The 24,169-nt window shown below is 36.9% G+C and overlaps 1 protein-coding gene and 1 long non-coding RNA gene across 2 annotated transcripts in view; one reads left to right on the top strand and one right to left on the bottom strand.

Moving 5' to 3' along the window:
* Nucleotides 1–24,169, top strand: part of gabbr2 (gamma-aminobutyric acid (GABA) B receptor, 2) — a 199,458-nt gene that overhangs the window by 129,845 nt on the left and 45,444 nt on the right. Inside the window, exons 9-13 of the mRNA XM_024297033.1 lie at nucleotides 2,416–2,496; nucleotides 4,106–4,256; nucleotides 5,983–6,115; nucleotides 8,196–8,303; nucleotides 14,363–14,485. Coding sequence (XP_024152801.1) covers nucleotides 2,416–2,496; nucleotides 4,106–4,256; nucleotides 5,983–6,115; nucleotides 8,196–8,303; nucleotides 14,363–14,485 — 596 coding nt within the window. The remainder of the gene's footprint in view (nucleotides 1–2,415; nucleotides 2,497–4,105; nucleotides 4,257–5,982; nucleotides 6,116–8,195; nucleotides 8,304–14,362; nucleotides 14,486–24,169) is intronic.
* On the bottom strand, nucleotides 11,370–22,046 carry LOC112161703. The gene is made up of 4 exons (XR_004948603.1): nucleotides 21,755–22,046; nucleotides 19,209–19,395; nucleotides 11,684–11,845; nucleotides 11,370–11,509 (listed from the first exon to the last, which is right to left on the bottom strand). It is a non-coding gene; the product is annotated as an uncharacterized LOC112161703 (long non-coding RNA).

The raw sequence follows: 24,169 nt of genomic DNA, 5'->3' as shown, positions 1-24,169 counted from the left end.
GTGCATTGCGGTCATTTCTTTAAAGAACCATAACTCACTACAGGAATCAGCTAGAAACGTGCTTCTTTTTTTTTTTCAAAATCTTAAGTTTATATGTTTTTCTTTTCATGACTAGGCCAGATTAAACCGTCCAGTGGGCCAGATCGGGCCTTAAGTCCGACACCCCTGCTTTAACCCATCTTTAGCTATTGTCCAGTCCGAACGTCATCAGTCATTTTTCTAACAAATAGCGCATTAAAAGAGTAAAGAGCCACAGAAGTCCCACTTAAAAGCCATTAGCTGCGGAGAAACCTGAAGCAATAAGAATACCGTTAGGTCCTCAGCTCTACAACTTCTGACAGCGTTTTAAACAAAATGCTTAACTTAGACTTTAAAAGACCAAATATGAGAAAATTATGAAGTCACGGGGTAAAAATTCTGACTGCATTTCACACTGAAATGGTTACGTGAGTTTTTTTTTTTTATCTTTGAAGCATTGATGTTTGATATCAGAGGATCGAATGAGGAGAAAAAGGGTGGGGGGTGCAATGCCCCTGTCATGCTAAAATCACTGATGATGATGTCCACTGAGATGGCTGTCAAAGACCAGAGTCCAGTGGGCATTTGGGAGTGATAATGGAAGAGATTTGTTCATGCACCCCAAAAAAATAAAAATCTGACGAATATTTCCCTTTCATCCATCTCCCTGCTCTAAAGTCTGAGCAAGCCGTTGTTACCAGTGAACGGCCGTGTTTGTCTGACAAGGTTGCGATACCCCTAAAATTACACCAGAGAGGATGATTGTTGTTTCTCAAAGAGGAAAAAAAAAAACAACACATTTTTAAATAGATGCATTTGAAGCAGAGCTCCAGAGAGAGTGATATTTACTTAGAGTTTGTAACAATCAGTGAGATCTGCCAACTCCAAAAAATGTCCTTGCATACATTTAAACAAGAAGCAAATGGAGAAACATTTTTAATGCTAAAAAGACAGCAATGATTAAAATGCTTTTGCTCGTAACAACAAATGAGATGTTTTTTTTTTCTTCTAATATTGGAATATGTAATGGGAAGAGCTAAAATGTTAGGTTGGGTATCTTTCCTTTTCAAATGACAAATCAATCATAAAGCTACGTTCACACTGGGCTTGGAAACATTCCAGGGACTTCTTAAAATGAAAAGTCCATAAGAACTTGCATATGTGCGTTTGGGGCTTCTGCGTTGAAAACTATTGCGCTCACTTGTCGCTACGCAAGTTTCCAAGTCCACTTCTGGTTCTTTTCCAACTGTTCCAACTAAAAAAGACTCCAGAACAGTTTTTTACCCAATGCAATACATTGTTAAACATGGTAAGGAAGCATTAAACCTGGAGTGTAAATTGGGACAAATTTCGACAGATTTCGTCTACTCCAAATCTGATTGGTTGAAGCAACAGTTTGGTCGACAATTATTTTATGCTACAGGGACCGCAGAACTGATTGTCAAGGCCTCCGGGCAGATTTCTTTGACCCTAGCAACAAATGGTGCTGCAATGTGATTGGTTAATGCTTAAATAGGAAAATACACGTCTGGAAGCAGCGCAACCAGGGAGACAGCAATGAAAGGACGAAGACAGAGCATTTGGAATTATAGAATACGTATTCACGGAAATAAATAATAATTAATATCAGTCTGTGATTCAGATATTTTTAGGCCAGCAGAGAAGGCCTTGCAGGCCCTGACGGCCCGCCACTGCTAATAGGTGATTGTCAGATGAGAGTCAGCTGAGTGGCGTCTGGGGAGTGTGCACTGGGGCAGCTGGGAGATGTAGTAATTTCAATTATCTGGAGACAGCTCCCGCCAGTGGTGAGAGGGGGAGACAGAAATATTTTGGGAAATTGTGGTTGAGGATTTTACAGAGGATCCAACAATTCTGCATAACATACTTCACTATTGATGAGCTGTGTGATGCTGTGGTACCCGCTGTGCAGTGGTGCGGTCACAGTTGGTCACATGATTAATTGAATTAAAAATAAAGTCGTACTTACAAAATATGTTAATTTACATACTCCACCTCCTCCAAGCACAAAAACTTTTTTCAATTAATACAAGTTTTTTCAAAACTGTCCTATTTCTATTCGTTGAATTTATTATTGCAAATCCAATTTGTGTAATTTCATAGTCAATGGAAGCTGCTAATAATCTGATGTTTCTACCTTTTCCCCACAATGGAGATGTAATGATGGTTTCCTGAAAATCTCTCGTTGGGTTTCACCCCTTCAAACATGAATTTGCAATGTAACACATAATCTAAGACTCCACTCAAATTTAGCATCACATTGAACGGAATAAAACACTCAAGAATATGTTTTTTTGTGTACGGGGGGGTTAAATTCATCAGTGTTTCTATAATTTCCGTTCTGTTGTGTCCACATTGAGTTTGTGTTTGTTTTCACAGAGGGTCGGGAGGTGAAGGTGGGCGAGTACAATGCAATTGCTGATGTGCTGGACCTCATCAACAATGCCATCAAATTCCAGGGTAAGAAAACTTTGATGACATCCATTTTCTAATGATTGTAAGGGGGCACTTGTTTAAAAACTGTACTGCAACATTAAATCAGTCACTATTAAGATTAAAAGTATATATTTTTTAATGATTAATTTTCTGGGTTTACACTAAAGTTTTGAAATAATTAAATGTACATGTTAAAAAAAATCTATGCTATGATACAGAGTAGGCTGAATACAAAAAAGAGGATTGCTGAAGTGCTGCTGTTGCATTTTGGTGGTTTAGTCAGATCAAAGCTGCAGTAAATCACTGTGGGCTTAAACAGAGTCAGGGTTGCAGAATCAGTTGACTGACAGTTGTCCTGCTGTGACAAACAGCCTGTTATTCAGCTCTATGCATTCGCAAAGTGCTCCAATCACTTTTGTCACGACCTAACAAGACAGTGTGAAGGTGGAAAAGGAAAATACCGTTCCATGTATCACTACAGAGAATAGAAAAAACAGGTAACTGATACAAATCATTTGATTGGCTGTAAGTCATTGGATTGAAGAAATGTTTGACTTCTTGAGGGATCCAATCCCATGTTTTGACTAGAGGTGTATATTGGCAAGAGTCTGGCAATACGATACGTATTGCAATATATGTGTCACAATACGATACGTATCGCGATTTATACCTAGACAGTCCCAGATAATATTTTACTTCTTTTAATTGTAACATAAGAATTATCTGAATATTAATACATTTTTATTCAAAAGTAAAATTGTAAATCACATGCTATTTAATGATCAGAACATTAAGACAGCAACTGTATTTCATAAACTAATTTATTTACCCAAGCAAATTCAAGGTGCTTTTATTTTGGTAATTTAGGAAATATTTAGAGTATTTAAGTATCACCAAGTAAAGTATCGCAATATTTTACTGAAAATGATGATTCTATTCAATTGGATTATCAATTTACCTCAGACGGATCAATCTGGTTGGATTATAGGAGCATGAATTGATTTACCGTTATACCCTGAGTTTTCTACTATTTTTGAGAACACTCGCAAAATGACTTCCTACAAAACTCCAAGTAAGTCCACCCTTTAACAGATCTACTTTCTCCTACTAACTTAAACTCCAACATACACGAGGATTCATAACTTAAGACTGCCCTCCCTCAGCTGAATTATTCATCAATCAATTTTTCAACTTTGGTTGGTCTGTCCCCATTTCTCCTCATCGTTGCTCCATTTTTCCTCATTTTTATTTTTTTATATTGCTTTTCCAGCAAACGCGTCTCAAAGCTAAACAAGCTTATTTTCACAGATCAATATATAAGGTGGTGCTATTGCCATTAGTTGGGACATTAATGAGAAAAAGAGAATTTAAGGAAGTTCAAGACTGACCCATAAGTGAACCACTGCCAGCAGAAATGTTCAGCTAAAGAAACCCAAGGACCAAGAAATTGATTTAGAATAGCTTAATAAATAATCCAAGAGGAACAGAGTAATAAACCTGGGAAAAGTTCAGATGTTCATAGAGTTTGTGGTTTCACAGCTTTTTAAGGAAAAAGGATTTGGAATTAAATTGTATTTTTTTTATTTTTTTTTTTACTGATTTTATTAATTATTTATCTATTCTTTTTTTGTAGGTGTGGAACCGCCAAAGGATCGCACAATCGTGCGTCCACAACGGCGCCACATAAATGTGCCCCTCTACAGCATCCTGTCCACCATCACCATACTGGGCATGCTCATGGCTGGAGCCTTTCTCTTCTTCAACATCAAAAACCGAAACCACAGGTTAGCACGGTGAAGGGGTAAAGCTCACTGTTACGCTGCATTCACGGCGCGGCAAGTTTTAATGTTAAGTCAGTGTACAGACACGATCTGAAGGTCTTGTGGCGCGATTTGGGCATGAGGTTGACATGCCGCGTCAACCAATCAGGGACATTTTCAGTAACTAGATCAAAGGGTAGAAAAATAAATCCAAGTTGGCCGCTCAATGCAGCGATTTTCGTCCTGAACTTCCATCCATTTTCTTAACCCACTGGGGCTGTAGGGTGGCCAGAGACCCTGGACGGTTTGTCAGTCTGTCGTAGAGCCCATGGAGCTGGAGCAATCGTGCCCGCTATGCTAGGCAGCCGCCCGGTGGACGGCGTAACGAGCTAGCTATGCTGGCTCACCGGCAGTTAGCTGCTCAGAGAACCGCCGCAATGGCCGTCATAGCGGGCGCAATCGCTCCAGCTCCATGGAGTTATGATATCATTATTATTTACATCATTTTTTCCTATTTTCACTCTGATGCCTCGTTGTTATTTTGAGCATTTTTATAAAATTAACCCATCAAGCCGGACCCAACTGTGTCATTTTTGGAACCCTGTTGGTTGTAGATCCATTAGAAACTGAAGTGTCCGGTTAGCAGAGTGAAATTGGTCACTGTTAAAAAAATGAACGCTCCAAGAAATCAGCCGTATTCCTCTTCTCTGCTCCCAGTCTTCTCTCAAACAACATTAAATGCGTTTTATATACGAAGTACCAAACCAAAATGAGCTGCTGGATGACCTCCATTGTTGTTCTTGTTGTTAGCTTCACCCCGCAAACGTCATGAAGGTCCAACTCTGAGTTAAAACGCTCACCTGAATTGCCTGGTCCAACATCATCCATGTTTTTCATGATGTGGCAACGAATGAGGTCCAGAAAAACTTTGGCAGTTGGTCCGCTACGGGGACGTCAAGCAGTAAATTTGACATCTGACTAAAGACGTAAATTTGATGCGTGAATTCAGTCCAGTGTCCAGCATTAGAGAGATTGCTGGTTAAGCACAGACACATTTAAGAAAAATGAGACTGAGGCTGTTAAAAATTCACTCTGATCCTCTTTTGATCTATTCTAAAAGCATTTTTAGCGCTCTTTTTGGCCAAAATTTTTATAAACTTGTCTTTTTTTCTGACTTAAATGGAAAAAAATGAAACGTTGGATCACTTTACAAAAGTTAGGTATTTTGTTACATTTAAAATTACTAGTTAAATTGAAATTTTGAGTTGATAGTTTGCATAACCCAATTTTTTTATTTGATATAAATTAATATTTTTAAATGTAACAAATGGCAGAACTTTTGTTATTTGATCCAATGTTTCACTTTTTACAGTGCAGTTTCTGCAGAGCAGCAGGAGTTAATTCACCTCTGTGGTTGCCATGGAGAAACACCACCCCCACTTCCCGTCACACCCCCAACCTAACATGATCGATGCCACAAAAATGGCGTCCACTTGATGTCATCTACAAGTGGATGCATCGAAGCAAAAATGTTTCTTGTCTAAAATATTTTCTCCAATTTTTTCTAAACAGAATTCTTTCATCTGCTCCCAATTCACAATGATTTCATAAAAAAAATAAAAATTCAGAAATGCAATTTTAAGCTTAATTTTCCTAATATACGTCATTTATCAACAGAAAAAAATAGAACAAGAACATGTTAAGAAAACCTTTTTAAATCCATAATAAATTCACGTTTCCTTTTTTTTAGACTCATCAAGATGTCCAGCCCCTACATGAACAACTTGATCATCTTAGGAGGCATGCTCTCTTATGCTTCCATCTTCCTCTTTGGTCTGGACGGGGGATTTGTTTCGGAGCGAGTGTTTGAGACCCTCTGCACCGTAAGTCCTTTGACACTTTTTAATAACCTTAATTATGAAAGTTAAGCGCCAGATTTGATCTCAAAACGCAAGTTAGTGGAAATCAGTTTCTTTATTCATATATATGTCAGATTTCCATAAAAATGATGTCTTTAGCTTCCTTTCACATATCTGCACGATATAACTAGCTATTAATACGAACTTTGTGACCAGGATGAAACAGAATGAATCCGCCTGCAAGTCTCTGACTAACACCGACCATATAAAGTCTCTTCCCCTCAGGTAGCATTTACTCTGTGACTGTGTAGATACTGGATTAATTAAAGAGTTTTGATTACAGCGATTGCTGCGTTCCCCTGAGATAAAACTTGACCATGTATGCAGAGAGACAACCTGCACAAGCAAAGTGATGTCAGACACCTCCAGCTCTGAGAAAAAAACAGATTGTGTCAGAACTGACAAAATTGTACAAAATCCTGTTATATTAGTTGTGTGGCCTTAAAAAAATTAGAGTTTATCTTCAATCTTCTATTTGGTTGCCTCTTCAGAACATTGAAACATTACGTTTGGTGTAGGTTAAGGGTCTGGAGGTTTGTTCATCCATCATCAAGAAAAATGCTAGTAATTTCAATATATAAAGGATTTGTAGTTAATTTCATCCAATAAACTCCGTTTTTAATTTGAATTTAGAATTTTAACATGTCAAACAACTGAGAAAAACTATTTGGTAGGGTGGTTTATAATTACAATAAACTTTAAGCTTAAAGAGAAATATATATATATATATATTTGTAAATTGGATTCTACATCAATGTTGTCCAACTTTTGATTGATTGTTAAAAAGAAAAGGATGACGGCCAGCGCACTATAGTCATTAGAATAGAAAATGCCATGCTATGCCTGGTTCATGCCGCACGTGGAAACGTCGCAAATTGCACCTTTGGAAGCAAAAGTTTTGTAAAAGCATCTTAAGTTGTTGTAGTTTTTGTGACCAACCAGAGGAGTCACAAATTTGCAAATACGTGAAACTGCGAATAAAGAAACGCAAATAAGTGGGGGAACACTGTAAACACAAAAAAAACAACATTCACACACAAACACAGACACCCCTACCCACATATATTCCACATGCGGTGTGAACCCGGCGTTAGATTTGGATCCTTGGAGGTTGAATTTTATTTTGAAAGGAAATTGTATGTGTTGCTGTCAAAAGTAAAATAAGTCAAAAGAAAAAATAAAATAATTATAAATATAAACAAAAAAAAATAATAGATGACTAAATGGTCACAAAAACTTTAATAACATGTGTTTTTCTAAACAGTGACTTTAATGCTAAGAGAGCCTTTAGGAGAGCCTACATTTTTTTCTGTTTTTTCAACAGTTCTGTGTGTTCTATGTCCTGATTGGCTGTATACCTTGTCAATCAATCTCCTCTGTTCCATGTCTCTCAGTTTGCCAAATTTATATAAATCTTTGATTACGAGGTCATCCTCGTTTCATTCTATAATTCTGGAATTATTCTTTAATGTTTGAGAGTTTAAACAATAGATACAAGTGTGAAACTGTTCTTGTCTGTCTGAGAAAAGTGCATATGTTGTGTAATGAGGGGTTTCACAGCCTTAAAATATCTATAATTGTGCTAAAAATGAAAGATTACCACTTAGCGGGTTTCGTCTATCTATTTTTGGAACGTAACTCCCACGATGAACGAGGGAACACTGAAGATGGAGCTTCATCTCATTAGAAATTTAGCATCTCCTATCTAAAATATGTAAAAACAGCAGTGCATTTGGGGAAATTTTGCTCTCAAAGTGCTGTAATGACTAAACACAGAACTTGGAAAAATAGTTCATGTTATAATGAAAGAATATTCATACTAAACATACGTTCAATGTTCACAAGGCAGACGACTTTAGTAAGTTAGTGTTGGTTATAAACATGCATTGCCAGTTTTTAATATAAATAACTTTTTTCCAACTCTGTCGAGGGATGATAGATGTTCCTGTTTGCTATGACCTAATCTTGAAATTCCTGTCAGGAAAAATGTTTTAAGTTTGATCAGGATGTAACATTTTTGTGCATTCTTCCTATATCCGAACAGGTTCGCACATGGATCCTCATTGTTGGATACACAACTGCTTTCGGGGCCATGTTTGCCAAGACGTGGAGAGTTCATGCCATCTTCAAAAATGTGAAGATGAAAAAGAAGGTATTTCAAAAATGCTTGTTTTGTTAATTATTTACAAAAAAAATAGCCATTCGAGTCATATTTGATATACACACTTCTGAGACTTCTAACTCTTTAGCATGATAAAAAAATCCATTAAAAGGTGATACTTTACAGGGTAACAAAAGATTAAATAAACTTTTTTTGACTGTAGTCCTTGTCAATTTTTTGACAATTTAAAACAAGCTTGTTTAATTCCTGAAATTATTGTCTGTGTGCTGCCCCCTACAGGTTGATACGAGGTATTACAGTTGAATTTTGTGATTGGTCAAATGATATAAGGCCTATTTCATTTCAGAAGTTTCACGTAATCAAGCTCTGCAGCTCCAGATAAAAAGCCCCGCCCATCTGTAATGGTCGTCGCTATCATGTTAGCGTTAGCATGGCTCGTAGATTTATTGCCTTCGGTTATCATAATCTACTGGCTTGTACATCTTTCCAGTAGACTTGGAAGTTAGACAACAGTGGTTTAGTGAAACCAGCGTCCTGATGATGGATTTGCAATGAGCATTTCACTTGGGATTGTTTGCTTAATATGTTAGCATTCATTAGCTTGTGATGTTAGCGTAATTTTACCAAAGACACGGGTCACCTTCGGTCTGGGTCATAAGCGGCTGGCTCGCGAGAAGGTGAGGGAGAAAATTCCTCAACCTCCATAGGAAGTTCAGTGGTGATCAAAAGCTCTTTACCATTCCCCATATTGAAGACGCAGAGTGACTATGTTAGCGCAAGCTAGCCTCACTCAATCACAGATCCAAACCACACCTCCCCGTTCAGCCCACCCCCTTTTTTGCAGTTTTAAAATTTTGTCTGAGTCGAGTCAGTCTCCAACTGTCCTGTTGTGTTATCTTTTAACATTTGCTCCATGTTTTCTGCCTTGTAGTTCATCACCCTTCCACTAGGGGCAGTAGAAAGGCTTTTACTGCTCATTTCAAAATGGCTGCCTCCGTGAAATCTCAAAAACACTTTTGGCGGGAAAATGTTTTTCTAATTTTGTAAGAAAATACCTCGTCTATTGGTATTTATTTTTTAAAACAACTATTGTTGTATTAAAATAATCCAAAATTGTTTTATATTGTATCTTTATAATACACCATGTTACAAAATGTGGGCATCATATTTGAGACAGTGGATAAATAAGGTGTCAACACCCATCTCAGTATCTTAAACTAACATTGTTATAAGCAAAAACTTACCAAATAGCCCAACTGATCATAACTTCTATTATTATTATCTCATTAAAGAAATTACATTGCAAATGTTTTTTGTGGATTTATATCAAGTGATATAAAAAAACATCTTGATTCCAAACAAAATTTGAAGGTAATTCTTTACAAGGTTAAAAACCACTAGAAATACAGTAGATAGTATTCACGTTCACACATTGTGATGCTACAGTTTATAACTAAATACCTAATCTTTTTATAACAGCAACTAATGTTTAAAAAGTTTTGTACACAGCAATCTCTCCCTGTATGGATATTATTTAGTACAATGTAGCAATAAAGGTTTAAAAAATGTGTGGAAAGTTTTGAAAAAGTAGGAAACATTTAAGGTTAAGTTAAGGTTAAGGCAAGTGAAAACAAAGTAAAATTACAAAGTATTTTTCTTCTATTGTTGAACAAATTTTAACTTAAAAAGTAAACGCGATTGATTATTTCTGCACCTTATACGTAAATAAAACTTTCAAATTTGAGACAAATTTAAAAAGCAAACCCAGGAAATGAAAATCTGTGGCGACCTTATCCAGACAGCGTTCTGCAGTCTTATCCTGAAGGCTCACGTGTTACGAAAGCCCTCACACGTGTATCTGCGACTGTGCTCAGACTCGTGCCTTGTAACAGTCGGAAAGACTGGAAGGCTTGGCACCTGCTTTGAACGTCTCCTCTAAAAGACAGATCTAGCAGTACAAATGGCTTTTTAAATATTTGACACAATCTGTTTCACTGGCACAATTATAGACGGTGGAAACTGGGCTGTATTTTTAGACCCTTTCACTTCTTTACCCCTTTTCATGTTGGAGGGAATGTGGGTGGACTCCCAGATAGAAGAAAGGGAGGATGGTTCAGTTGTTCCAATGAAGAAAAAGGCTGGATAGATGGAGGGAAATATAATGCTAGTCTATAGATGGAAAATGAAAGGCAAAGCAATGATTTTTATGTTTAATTTCATGTATGTTGGGTTTCAGTCATTGACTGCATATGAGAACTGGGCTGAGTGAGTGTGATGTCACATATAGATAATCGTTTAATTTTTAGCTTCAACCAAATTAGTCAATTGAGTTGTCTTTTTTTTTAATGATATGGAACCAGATGTTGGAACCAGACGACGTCAGTAATCAAAGTTTGGTCTGAGTCGGTCTCAGTCAACATCTCCATGGCAACTGTCATCGCCAATAAGGAGACAGCTTGTAAGAAAGCCGGTCCAGGAGAATCTATCACTCAATTTTGAACATTTTTTAAGACTACTTACTTTTATTGAGGCATTTTATTGATGAATTTATAACTTGAAATACTTTCTCTGCATAAAAAATACAATCCAAAAGAAATTAGGATTAGCAAGAACGTGCTAACGTCCAGAGGAAGTATGGTTGCTTTGACAAATAGAATGACAAAGTAATAGCAGTTTGGTTCTTTATAGAAGTCAGTGGAACTTTTGTCTTCAAGAAATTGGCTGGTACTTCCTGTTTTGAAAACACCAGTGAGGAACACAGTCCGGTTCTCATGTACAGTCAATGGTTTCAGGCCAGTTTTCCATCTTGTATTTGCAAACACATACAAAACACTTGATCTCTATTTCTTTTCAGCATAGTTACATCCTTAATTATCTTTTGATTTATTGTGAAAGCATTCCCAGTGGTATTTTAATGATGCCAGTTTTAGCTAAAATCATAAAAAACTTGTGTTGTTTTCCATGACATAGTTTCTGCAGAGTGGCAGCATTTCATTGGAAATTTGCCACTGAGATGTGGGCGGGACTTTTGGCACCCATGTTGCTGAGAGTTCTCTGTTTACACGCTTTCCCGCTAGCTTACCCTCACAACCCCAACCTGGAGAGCAGTATTGGAGCTGTCCAGCCGTACAGTCTTGAGTCAGATTCCAGCTCAGACGAGGAAAACAAAGACGTTCACAGATTGATTTGTCTGCAAGTGGATGAATCAGAATGAAGCAGCGCATGGAGCTTTTAGCCTGTAAAAAAATGCAAATATTTTTTTTATTGCATTTTTTTTGTCTGCTCCTGATTCAAGATTCAAATAAAGAGCTACTCAGAAATTCAATTTTAAGCTTAATTATGCTAATATATGGCCTCCATCATTAGAAAAATGCCACAAGAACATGTTAAAAACACACAAAAAAACCCACATTTCTTATTAGATTGGGTCTTTAACTCTAAGATGTATGTTCTATTGGCTCGTGGATCGGGTCTGTGTGCTGGACCGACTTCATCCAGGCTGATTGAGTGCAGGTGCTCTGGCATCAGCCGACTGATAGTTGGTGTTTCTCCCCTGAAATGTCTGCCAACTCCTGTCAAGGGAACAGCAGACACAAGTGTTTGCCATCTTTTCTTCAAATTGGGAGGCTGGTGCTGCATCCATCCATCCTTCTTCTCACTCTTGTCTGTTCTGGGGGAGCAAAGATTGTAAATCATGGATGAGTTTGAACAGTGTTATCGCTGGTGGGTTTCAATTGTCATTCCTTAGTTTTATTATTGGTTAAAGCTAAATTAGATATAGAAGATAATCTAAGAGTGAGTATGCAAGTGTTACTTGCAAAAATCTCTTGTAAAATTGATAAAATTATCAAATTTTTGCAAATACACTTCTCTTTAAATCAAAGAGCAATGCCAGTCTTATGTTTAGATCTATATTTCATGTTATACTTTTGATTGTTGGACCTCGGTCGTTGAAGCCTGCCTAAGAATGTGAAGGTCTCTTCCACTCTATGGGTTCTTAAAAAAAACTGAAAACTGCTCTTTATAGCTTAGCTTTTAAGTAATTTTTACATTTCCTCATGTTTTTATTTGATTTTTACGGGCTGGGGTGCAATGAGCCAAAAAAAAAAAAAAAATCCAGTGTGGTTCCTCTGGCAAGACCCTTCATAGTGTTTCCTTTCTGGGTCTGACTGTGTCTTGAAAACACAAAGTTGTGTCAGGAATGGCGTCTGGCAGAAAACTCCCATATGGATCAGTAAAGGATGATTTTATTATGATTGCTTTTTTACATTATTCTTCTGCTTATGATTCGATTTTAGTTTTTATGTAAAACACTGAATTGTTCCATACCAAAAAAATATGCTCTATAAATAAAGATGAATTTGATATATGGATTTTAATTGTTTTAAACAAGCATATTTTTGTTTGAGTTTACTTTGTAAACTTGCAAATTTATCAGAAAAAAGTTGTAATTTTACAAAAATAAATTCAAATTTATTTAAAAAATCTGAATTTTTCAAGAATAAACGTATACATTTACAACCATTTTTTTTTTACAGAGATAAACTTTATATTTATGAGAGAATAGGTTGTAATTTTACAAGAATAAATTTATAAATGTAGGGAAACAAAAGTTGCAATTTTCTAAAATAAATGTTTTAATTTGTGAGGGAAAAAGTTGTAATTTCAAGAGAGTAAATTTGTAAATTTAATGACTAAAATGTTATTTCATGACAATAATTTTGTAAACCTATGATAAGTCATAATTTTGCAAGAGTAAAATTGTCAAATATGAGAAAAAGTTGTAATTTTGCTAAAATAAACTTGTACAGTTTTGAGTAAAAAAGGTTGCTTTTTTAAATAGACAAGCTTATAATGTATTTTTTTAAGTTGTAATTTTTTACAAGAATAAACTCATTGATATGTGAAAAAAGTTGTAAATTTATGTAAAAAGAGTCGTATTTTTACAAGGAAAAAGGCCATGCTTTATTGAAAATAAAGTCCAATCCACCATCCTCACTACGAGAGGACTAAATTTATCATTGAAGCCATGTGTGGTGATGCAATAACGCTTAATTTTATCATAGGAATCTATGGCCCATAATGCATTTGGACCTCTGTAACTATACTGTCAATTAAGTAAACGACAAGTGCACCAGAAATCTTCTCTTTGTGGGTCAAGAATCTTCTTCTGAAGAGACCCAAATTCCTTTCAATGTCTTCATACTTAAACTAAATCAATGTTGACTCACTAAAAGACTTTTATTTGATCATTTGTCAACCAATGCTAAAGTAACCACTTACAATGAGCCCAGGGTCTCTCATATTGTTGTTGTTGTTTATAGTTTATCAGATTTTTGAATCATATTTTTTTTTTGCAAATGTTCTACTTATAACTTCAAAAATTCAAATTCTTTCTGTATTGACTCTTTTACTCATAAATATGAAATTATTCTCATAAAATTAAACTTTTTCCTCATAATTTTACGACTTTCTACTGGTAAATTTTTATGGTAGCTGTTGTAAAAACACCTAAAAAGGCCTTAAAAAAATGTTAAATTATTTTTTGTTTACTTGTTAATGTCAGTTATTTTAGCTTGACTATCAAACAGCGTTAGAACGAACCCCTTCCTTCTTGTGCCTCCTCCACCGAGGGAACGGACACCTGTGCGAGTTGCATCAGGGCTTTGCGATTCTCTCAGAGCTCGGCCCATTTTCTCTGACCTTTGCTTTGATCCGTGCTTCTAGACAGTCAAACGCTGTAATAAATCAAGATCACAAAGAGGTCATGGCTTTCATCCCTCTGAGTTTAAGATATAAAAAAGGGGGGCTTTTAACGCTTGACAGCTTTGCCTTCTGTTTGATGGATCTTTTTCAGATCCTCACATAAAAAGTGTAAAAGCCGTGCTGATGTCCTGGCATTAAAAACGCCTATAAAATATGTTGGGCATTTAAGGTTTGTACATAGAAATAGAATATTTTTCTATTAAGATGCAATAAAAAGTAGTTAAATACAGGTTGTATTCTAATAAAAAAAGTATTAAAAGGGCTTTTAGATATATTAGAAGATGTTGGAAAATGCAATCATGTCATGTCTTCTTCCTCTCCAGATCATAAAGGACCAAAAGCTGCTGATCATCGTTGGAGGGATGCTGTTAATAGACTTGTGCATTCTCATCTGCTGGCAGATTGTAGACCCGCTCAGGAGGACTGTAGAAGAATACAGCTTGGAGGTCAGTGAAAACTCTCCTAATTCTGTCTTTTGGTTTCCACTCTGCGGTTTTTGTCAAGCCGTCATCGCTTGCCTCAACTGGGGCAATCAAAGTTCTGAAACTACTGCGAAAACTTCTGGGGCTATGAAGGCAACATGTGCGCCTTGAGCGGTGTCCCGAGCTTCTGTGGTGTCCTTGTTCTTTTCAGGTCAGTGTGTGAGCCATTGCTGCCTCCTGTGCTTGTTCCATTGTTGTTCCCTTGCCAATTTGGATACAAGTCATTGGCAAGGTCCACTGCTGAGGAGGCATGGTGTCATGCTATTTTGGCTTCACTGGATGACGAGCAAAAACTGCGATTCTCTGAGAATAGCATTCATTGTTTTAATGTTCAGCATTATTGGTGTTCACATGGACACAAGTAATCAGAATAAATGTCCAATCAGGATAAAAATAGGGCATAGTAGGGCCAATCGGAATACTCTGACTCATTCAGGTTTCCTTCTTATCCAGATTGGTGCCGTTTGTTGATCTGATTGTGGTGCATGTGAACAATTTTATCCAATTGTGGGTTATTACTGCGCTGGATTTTACATCATGCATAGAGGGTATGACGCTCCGGAGGAGGATGAACAGGACCAGCGAACCAATCTCTGAGCAGACTCGTAGGGTGCTTTGTTATGGTGTGCACTCCAGAGGAGGCTTTGGAGCGCAGTCCGTCCGGCTGCTTTGCATGAGCGAGCTGCCGGACTTGGGAAAAACGTGTCTCCAAGCGGCTTTGGGACAGTGTGTGAGCTGGTGGAGGCGGCTTCTGAACACAGAAACGTCGCTCAGATTCATGTTAATTCCTGTTACCGATCATGTCCAGACAAAATAAAGGCTGATGTTATTCCTGATGTGACTAAGATGCACATCGCTGCATTGCTTTGCGCATATTTGAAGCACTTTCAATATTAAATGTTGACGTTGGTATTTATTGAGCTAACCCTAATGTGTTACTCCAGGTCTGTGCGGCCAAGAATAAAACCATTGGTTTAATCCGTAACACACTACGTTAGGCATGTCAGCTGGTTCACAAAACCTGTAACACCCAACTTTGTTAAGAACATGTAAAAAACAGATCGATACCACTAGAAAAAACATTACAGCGACTATGCTAACTTACCAACATTGTTAGTAACACGTAAAGAAACGGGCGGACACAACTAAAACAAACAGTTACTGTGACTACGCCAATTCACAACGTTATTTGAAAAACTACTAAAGGCTACTGCTAAAACCAACTTTACTGTGACTGGGCTAACTCTCAACTTTGTTCAAAAGATAAAAAAACGAATTGATAGGCTACCGCTAAAACAAACGTAACTGTAACTACGCTAAAAACAACTTTTTTTGAAACATGACAAAAACAGGCTGATGGGCCAGAGCTAAAACAAACGTTACTGTGAGTAGCCTAACGCCCAACTTTGTTTAAAAATACGTAAAGAAACAGACCGATAAGCTACCGCTAAAAGCAAACGTTACTGTGACTATGCTAACGCCCAATCTTGTTTAAAAATTCATAAAAAAACAGACTGATAGGCCACCGCTAAAGTAAACATTAATGTGACAACGCAAACACCCAACTTCGTTTAAAAGTACGTAAAGAAACAGACTGATAGGCTACCGCTGAAATAAACGTTAATGTGACTACGCTAACGCCCAACTTCGTTTGAAACACGTAACAAAAACGACTGATAGACTATCGCTAAAAGCAAACGTTACTGTGACTATGCTAATGCCCAATCTTGTTTAAAAATTCATTAAAAAAACAGACTGATAGGCCACCGCTAAAATAAACGTTAATGTGACTACGCTAACGCCCAACTTCGTTTGAAACATAAAAAAACAGACAGGCTACAGCTAAAACAAAGATTATTGTGACTACGCTAATGCCCAATCTTGTTTAAAAATATGTTTAAAAAAAAGTTTTATTGGCTACTGCTAAAGCAAATGTGACGATGCTAACGACCAACTTCGCTTGAAACATAAAAAAAGGCAGACTGATAGGCTACTGCTAAAAAAACACTGCTGTCGCTACGCTAACTCCTACCATCTTAGCTACATGTACCAGCGTCTGACACCCCTACATGTTTGCTATGTTAGCATATTTAAAAAACACTTAGCCTTTTTCTTAACTCATAAATTAAACTGAGTGACATCTTCACAGAGCGCCATGTTCCTCACAAAATCGCTTTGACAGCCAGAATTAATCACTTTATAAGATTATAGGGAACTCTATTTCTTTAAAAAATAAATAAAGCTTTTAAGTGTGCCTCATAATGTGGAAAATAGAATAAATTGTATTTTTCTTCATAAAACATATTATATTTGTCAAGCAGAGAATTTCTTATAAACCTTGTTAATCATTAATTGCATTGTGCTTTTTTTTTATGTAAAGGGAGCGTCACATTTGTGCATTCTGATTGTTGGTTGGCTGAATAGTTTTCTTGTTAACTCTACCAGAGAAGTCATGTATTTAAGTTGTGTTGTGTCTGAAATGTGTTGCTCATTGAAACGTCTGATCAAAATTGCAGTTTCCTGGTTTTAAAACATGATCTACGGTATACAAAAATACTATGTTGGACAAATAAGAAAAAATTTGACAATAATGAAAATAATTGACAAAAAAAAAAAACACCGGCATTAATGTAAGTATTCGTTGTGTGAATTTCAAGCCGCGACCACACAACCACCAGTTTCCACAAATCTGACAGCAGCTAAGCTGGAGAGTGTTTGAATAATCCTGGCGCTTTAGCTCGGCATGCTGTGAGCAGTCTTACTGGGTCAGATGTTTTGTATTCATGTGCTGTCACATAACCCAGTAGTCTTGGGTATTGTGTTTTTTCTTGGTGCAACATTTAGTTTTAGCCTTTGTAGAATATGTTGTGGTCAATTCTAAAGTTGAAATTCTTGTAGAGTTCACAGAAGTGACTTTCTATTAGTCCAGAAACCTCAAGGACTTTACAGCAAATGAAAAAATAACCAAAGGTTCAAATTGAATGTCAGCTTTTACATTTTTATACACATCTTTGAATCTTTGTGGAGGAATTTCCTTTTTATCTGTTTCCTAGAAAAAGTGAAAATTAACCCAGACTCTGTTTGGCACTTTGCCTTGAACTTTCTTAATAAATGTTGTCTTCTTTACTTCTTGGTTCTTTCTGTAGCTCCAGTGGTGAAACAAATTAAAGGAGGACATGTATAACAACCCATGACTGCATCATTTAACATATATAAGAACATATGAATTTTCATTAGTTCAGAATATACCGGTAATCAGTGTTGATTTACCTTAAAATGGGTAAAAACTGATTTTTTTAACTGAATTCTCTATTCTCAACTATAAGTCCCAGTTGTGTATCCCTCCAGGATCTCATAGACATTTTTGGGATTTTTGCAGCACAAAACCCCTGAATTTGTAGCTGTTTTTCTTAAGATCTGGAGTTATTATTTCATAACAAATTTCAACTAAAGATTTTATTGGGTTAAAAAACATCGACAGTCTTTTTTAAGTAACGTTTTATTTATTCATTTTCATGTTTGTGCGAGAGCAACTGAAAACTAAATAAGTATGTAAAAGGAGCACGCTTGATACATTTTACATAAAAAATGTCCCACATTATATTTGCGTTTAATAAGTTAAATTACCAGATAAAGAAAAAGAAGAAAATGTTTTTTTTTCTTTTATCTAAATCAAAAATGTCAATTTAACTATATTTTTTTTCTTTTGGACGAGAAGAAAAAAAAGATGATTTTAGTGTAGTTTTGTGTTTAATTAAATGTGTCTGTTAGTCACTTAGCACCATTTTGTTTGTATTCATTTATTAATAATTTTATTTAAAATTACAGGTAAGTTAAGTTTTTTTTTAAAAAGTGCCTTATGTCTGCAATTTAATGTATTATTCAGAATAACAGTCTTTGAAAAAAAGAACTTTAGTTTAATTTAGAAAGCAGTATCTGCCTGTTGATAGAACATTTTAATTTATTAGTCATTTAAATTGTACATTTAGTGCTTTTGTTGATATATTTTTACCAACAACTCATTGGGTCTTCTATCAAGAGGACTCAGTGTGCCATTAAAAACTGTGTCCTTTAAATCTGATAAGATTAAATGAGCTCATATTTCACTCAAAGATTCTGAACACAAAATCTTTTTAAACCCACACATGAGGAATTGTCCCACATGTTGGCAGATTTTGTACAAGACTTACAAACTTATAACTCCTCGCATTTGTTGCACGGTTGAAGTTTTCGTCAATCGTCGACTTTTGGTTGTTACAAGGAAATTTGTTTGAAGTGATCGTTTGATATTATCCTTTCTTTTATTTTGTCACAGTTACAGTAGTGTAGTAAAAGATGCTTAGGCGAAAACCCATTGAATCATGGGACATGTAGTGCTATATGATCAATCGGTGGCGGTGATGCTATAGCATCGAGGCCCTCCGAGTTATATTATTTTATGCTGTTTTTACACTACCTTACATCAGATCCCAAGCTGTTATTTTAGTTGAAACTAAAAGATTTGATCAAAGTAGGGATTTTAACCACGACCCATTGGTTAGGTTAATAATGTATATGATGAAAAAACTGACCTGTTCAAAAATAACGAATGACCAAAGAGATTGTGCTAAGTCCAAGAGTAGCGAATTTGAATTCTTGTGAACTGGTGCGATCACAATATCACGAAACCCTGAAGGGTCTGCCAAACCTGTGAGAATCATCCCCTGCACACCTCCTGGGATCGTAAATATGCATGCTGGAGTGGTGGCAGAGACTCCAAATGCCTCTTCATTCTGCCAGATTTCCAGCACCATCAGCAATGAACCTTCACAGTTGAGCCGCAGGGACAAACGGCCTGGAGCCTTTCATTGCCCCATGGCCTCCAAACCTGTCATCTGGGGCCAAAACACAAAGAAAAAAGCCACAGATTTCAAGAGATGGTCAGAACCAAACTGATGGACACAATTAGGTGAAGTCCAAAATCAAATACAAGGAATTAATGATTTGTGATGACAAAAATGTACCACAATTGTTCTAAAAAAGAGACCAATGACTAAAGTAGAGCTGCCACAAACGATTATTTTAATAGTTGACTAATCACAGATTATTTTTCCGATTAGTCGACTAATCGGGTCATGAGCAAACTTGATGTAAAGCACACATCTTAACCATCATTAGCTTTAAACTAACTAAAAAGTAGATATATAGCATACCTGCGAAAATGCTAGTGTGAATGCTGTAAGCTAAATGTGGCCGTTGAAGATGCTAGTGCTGAAAGCTGAGGATGCTGAAACTGATAGCTAAAAATGCTGAAGCTAATAGCTAAAAACGCTGAAGTTGATAGCTGAAATGGCTAAAGCTAATAGCTGAAAACGCTGAAGCTAGCTAAAATATTAGCGAAATACTAAATTAGCCAAAAAACTAGTAAAATGTCTAATTTAGCTTTAACAGCTAGCATGAGGTTAAAATATTAGCTAAACTCCAAATGATCTTAAAAAATGAAAAAAGCCTAAATTAGCCAAAACACCTAGCATGTATCTGGAATATAAGCTAAATGCCAAATCTGCCAAAAAACTGGTAAAATGTCTAATTTAGCCACAAAAGCTTGCATAAAAAGTTGAAATATTAGTTAAGCTACAAATTAGCCTTAAAAAACTGAAAAAAATCCAAAATTAGCCAAAACAGCTAGCCAGTGGCTAAAATATTAGCTAAACCCCAAAACAGCCTTGAACTCTTTAGTAACAGCCATAAAAGCTAGCATAAAAAGAGCTGAATATTTTAAAAGCTGAATGAGCTAAATAGCTTGAAGAGCTAAAGAGTGAAGGTCGTTCAAAAATCACAAGGAAGAAAAATCATAATACAAAAATAAAGAAAAAGTTAAAAAAAAATAGTCTATCCTCTCCTGTTATAGTTCAGACTGCAGAAGGGTGGAATAAAAAGTCACGTTCTATGCGGTTCTCGATCAGCGTTTCTGACAGTGTGTGTGGGGAAGGGCGAAATGTGAAGGCGGGCCGTAGTTTGGGGACCCCTGATGTAAATTATGAAAATATACAATAATAATGTGAAATATAGGACCAAAAAACTAAAAGTAGGTTTATCTAATGTGTGTCAGTGCATAGGAACAGCTCCTGAAGAAACAAGCTTGTTCAAAGCTGGTATCTTCATATCATGACCAGTTTTTAACCTTAAAATCACACAGGACATTTTTTTCCTGTTACTGCCACAGGTTTTGTAGGAGCTGTCCTAGCAGAGCTCTATTGACTTTCCTATTGTTTCTATGTCTGTTTCATTCATTTCCTATTGTGTTTGCTCGTCCTTATGTCACCTAAACCTCCCCGTCTGTTTCTGCACAATGGAAAACGAAAGTGGTTAACAAATCTTTGTGTACCTGCTGGACCCCGGGGGCTTGATGTGTGACAATGCAGCGGCTTTTAAGCGCCACAGGGAGCGGTGACAAACCACGTTTGTTGTTTTAACCACGCCGGAAAAAGATGAGTCGGAACACGAGAGCGGTAGTAAGATGTTTTTCACATTAAAGGAATTCTTTTTTGTGTGTTTAAATGTTTGTACATGATCAGTGTGGAGTCGCAATAAACAAACTGGCTGAATTCTCTTGATATGAATGAGGTCAAAGTAATCAGGCAAGAAGATGAGTAACAAAGATAATTCTGAAAAATTGAACAATAAATCTTTCTATAAGAAATTGTATTAAGAATTGGGTTTTTAAATCTTAGTAGCTCTGTGGATATTTTTTGCAGCCACCCTTCAAATCTGCTCCTTGTGAGGACGTGACTCGTGACCTTGACTTGTCCCCTGCCTTCCTATTCAGTTCCTCTTCCTTTTTACGGTGTTAAAAAACACAAACAAATAGACGGAATTGTGAAAAACATGGTATGTTTGGTGAAGTTGCCAAGATTATAATTGGAGCCCTCACTCGATAATGACTGAATCACAGCAGCACAACACTGTCTTTCTTTCCCAAAGAGCGTCACAAACAGGAATCACTCTGCTGGTTCCAGAAACATCCAGGGAATGTTGATAAAAAGGTTGGGCTGCAGTGAGCAATTAGATCCATTTTGTGGCTCCTTAATATTTGAGCATTTGTTAATGGGCTGCTGGCTGCCGCCAGATTAGGCTTTGCGTGCAGGCGCATGTGTCTGAAAACATGTGAGATTCTGTTTTGATTTACTCTTCGCTGTTTTGAGGACGTGTGTGGTTCTAGCACTAACAAGCATCCGTTTGCCTTTTGTTTACCTGTTTTCCCGTCCTTTCTCCCTGGTCCTGATGCTGACTTCTGCATACCAAAGGACAAAGTGTCAAGAAAAGATGATTAGCATTCAGCTGGATTCTGCCGCAGACCCCATTACTCCAGTCTCTCTTCAAGTCTTCTTCCCCTCCCACCTCTGTCTTTTCTTTTTTTTTTCTCCGGCTTGTAAGCTGCTGCAAGCATCGGCAGGCAAGCGGGCTGCAACAGAATATTGCAGGGTGGCGTCACCATGGCAACGGCCACAGTTCTCAACATCTATAATGCAAAGAGCGGCACTCTTGATTCATGAGAAAAACATAACGGGGTTCAGACACCCACTCTGGTGTTGTGGTTCTTTCTGAGAGGATTTTTAGAAGAATTTTCGCACACTAATTGTGCGCACACACATTAATAATAACGAAGTATGGCACTCTTGTTTCCATATGATGCACACAAACAAGACGAAAAGGGTTTTTTTCCCAGGGTTTAGAATATGTCCAAATATTTTTCTTATATTGCATCACAGGAATGACTTTCACAGATACTGCTAGAACAATTGCACTTAATGAAAAAAAACGTCCTTTTCCTCTCCAGTGAGAACATGTTGATTAATAGCTTTGTTATCAGCAAATGAGGAAGCAATCTCTGTTCTACATTATGTACTTATTTTAGGAGGGAACTGATACTTTTTAGGGGTATTTTTATTTTAGTGATATCATTCAAATACCTCAAACATAGATTTAGTGTCTGGATTACAGATAAAGCTGTAAAGTCAGACTCCAATCATATTTGGATCTTTTGTAAAAGCGTTCCTAGTGGTCTTTTAATAATGATTATGGTGTTTTTACCATAGTATGTAAAAATAATGGACTGAGCGAGCAATGAGGTCTCCCATTGGAAATGCATTACTTCCTCTCCTTGCGAAAGTAGGCCGCCGCTTTCACCATCAATTCCTGAAACGGATACCGCCATTTGCAACCCATCTTCAGCGATTGGTCTGAGTCATAGCTGAGTCATGGAATCTACAGGAAGTACTGTCGCCAATCAGGAGTGAGTTTATTGCAACCGTCTGCCTCTTTCCACGCCTCGACCACGAGACTGCGGATGTAAACCACTTCTACTTTAATAACGCCGGCTCGGGAGAATCGTACAAGTCATTGTTCAAGCCTTTGAGGGAGAACCATTCCAACATTTGATTCTGTCAGCGGTCCTTTGGGATTTACTTACATTTATTCCTTTTTGTCGAAATAAAAGCTTGTCGGTTCTCATGCGCGGCCAGGTTAGAGTCTGATCAGATGCACGTGAGAAGCGCGTTCAGTGGTATTTAAAATAAATAACCTCCTAACAAGTGAACAGCTGGATCTTTTTTCTGTTTGAAAACACGACCAGGTCCTTTCAAGTTTGTCTCGCGCTCCTCAGACGGCTGCGTCTAATACAGGCTGAAGCTGGAAAAGTGTGGCGAAAATGAAACTTTGGTTGGTGATTTTATGCGCGTATACACAACTTATAATTTATAAGCTACAACCAAAACAGTGAAATAAAGAAAAACGAACGTTAATCAAACAAAAAAGTCCAAAGCACATAACCTCAGAGTGAAATCTATTTCTACAGAGTAAATCCTCATCTAAAAATGTCGACAGAATGCGCCTCTTGTTGTTTTAAACTGCTGCATTGGTACATTCCATTGAGGAAAACAACAGTAGGACAATGATTGGTACATTGTTGAGTTGTAAAGTAGGTGTTAAAAGGTCTTCACGGACCCATTGATGAAGTCTGCTCCCATTGGCTACCCGTCATCTGTCACTCAAACCCCCCAGACGTTCGACTTCAGACCCACAAATGCTTATTGAGCCATCTGATTGGTCAATTTATAACTCTAATAACTTGTGATAATGGAAAAAATCTTTAAAAAAAAAAATAGGATTAGAAAAAAGAAGTTAAGCAGAAAGCAGCAGAGGAAGAATGATTATTCTGACATATAAAATGACTGAGAAATAACTGTGTTTCCCAATGTAAGACAATGGGACTTTGGCCTTTTTGCAACCCAGTGAGACTTCCTATATGGAACACGGAAGTAGGGGGGCTTGCTCTGTCCAGTTATTTTATATACAGTCTATGGTTTTTACCCAAAATCAAAACACTTGTGTTGTATTTTAGAACATAGTTTCTGCAGATGGGCAGTAGTTTTTAGAAATATCTCTATGTGGTATGGGGCGGGACTGTTGGTGCGGCAACAGGCATTTTTTGATTGCAGAGGAGATTCTTTATTTCTGAGTATTTCTTTATTCATATAAATATGGTTAAAGAAATATATGTGAATAAAGAAAAAGATATATATATATATATACCCTGCTAATTTGCATTTTTTTTGTTCGCGGTTTCACATATTCGCGGATTGTTTTCAGTTATATGACTTCCGGTTC

The sequence above is a fragment of the Oryzias melastigma genome, linkage group LG11 (assembly GCF_002922805.2).
Source record: "Oryzias melastigma strain HK-1 linkage group LG11, ASM292280v2, whole genome shotgun sequence".
Taxonomy (NCBI): Eukaryota; Metazoa; Chordata; class Actinopteri; order Beloniformes; family Adrianichthyidae; genus Oryzias; species Oryzias melastigma.
Note: the sequence above shows the minus strand (reverse complement) of the source record. Positions and strands in the feature narration are given on the sequence as shown.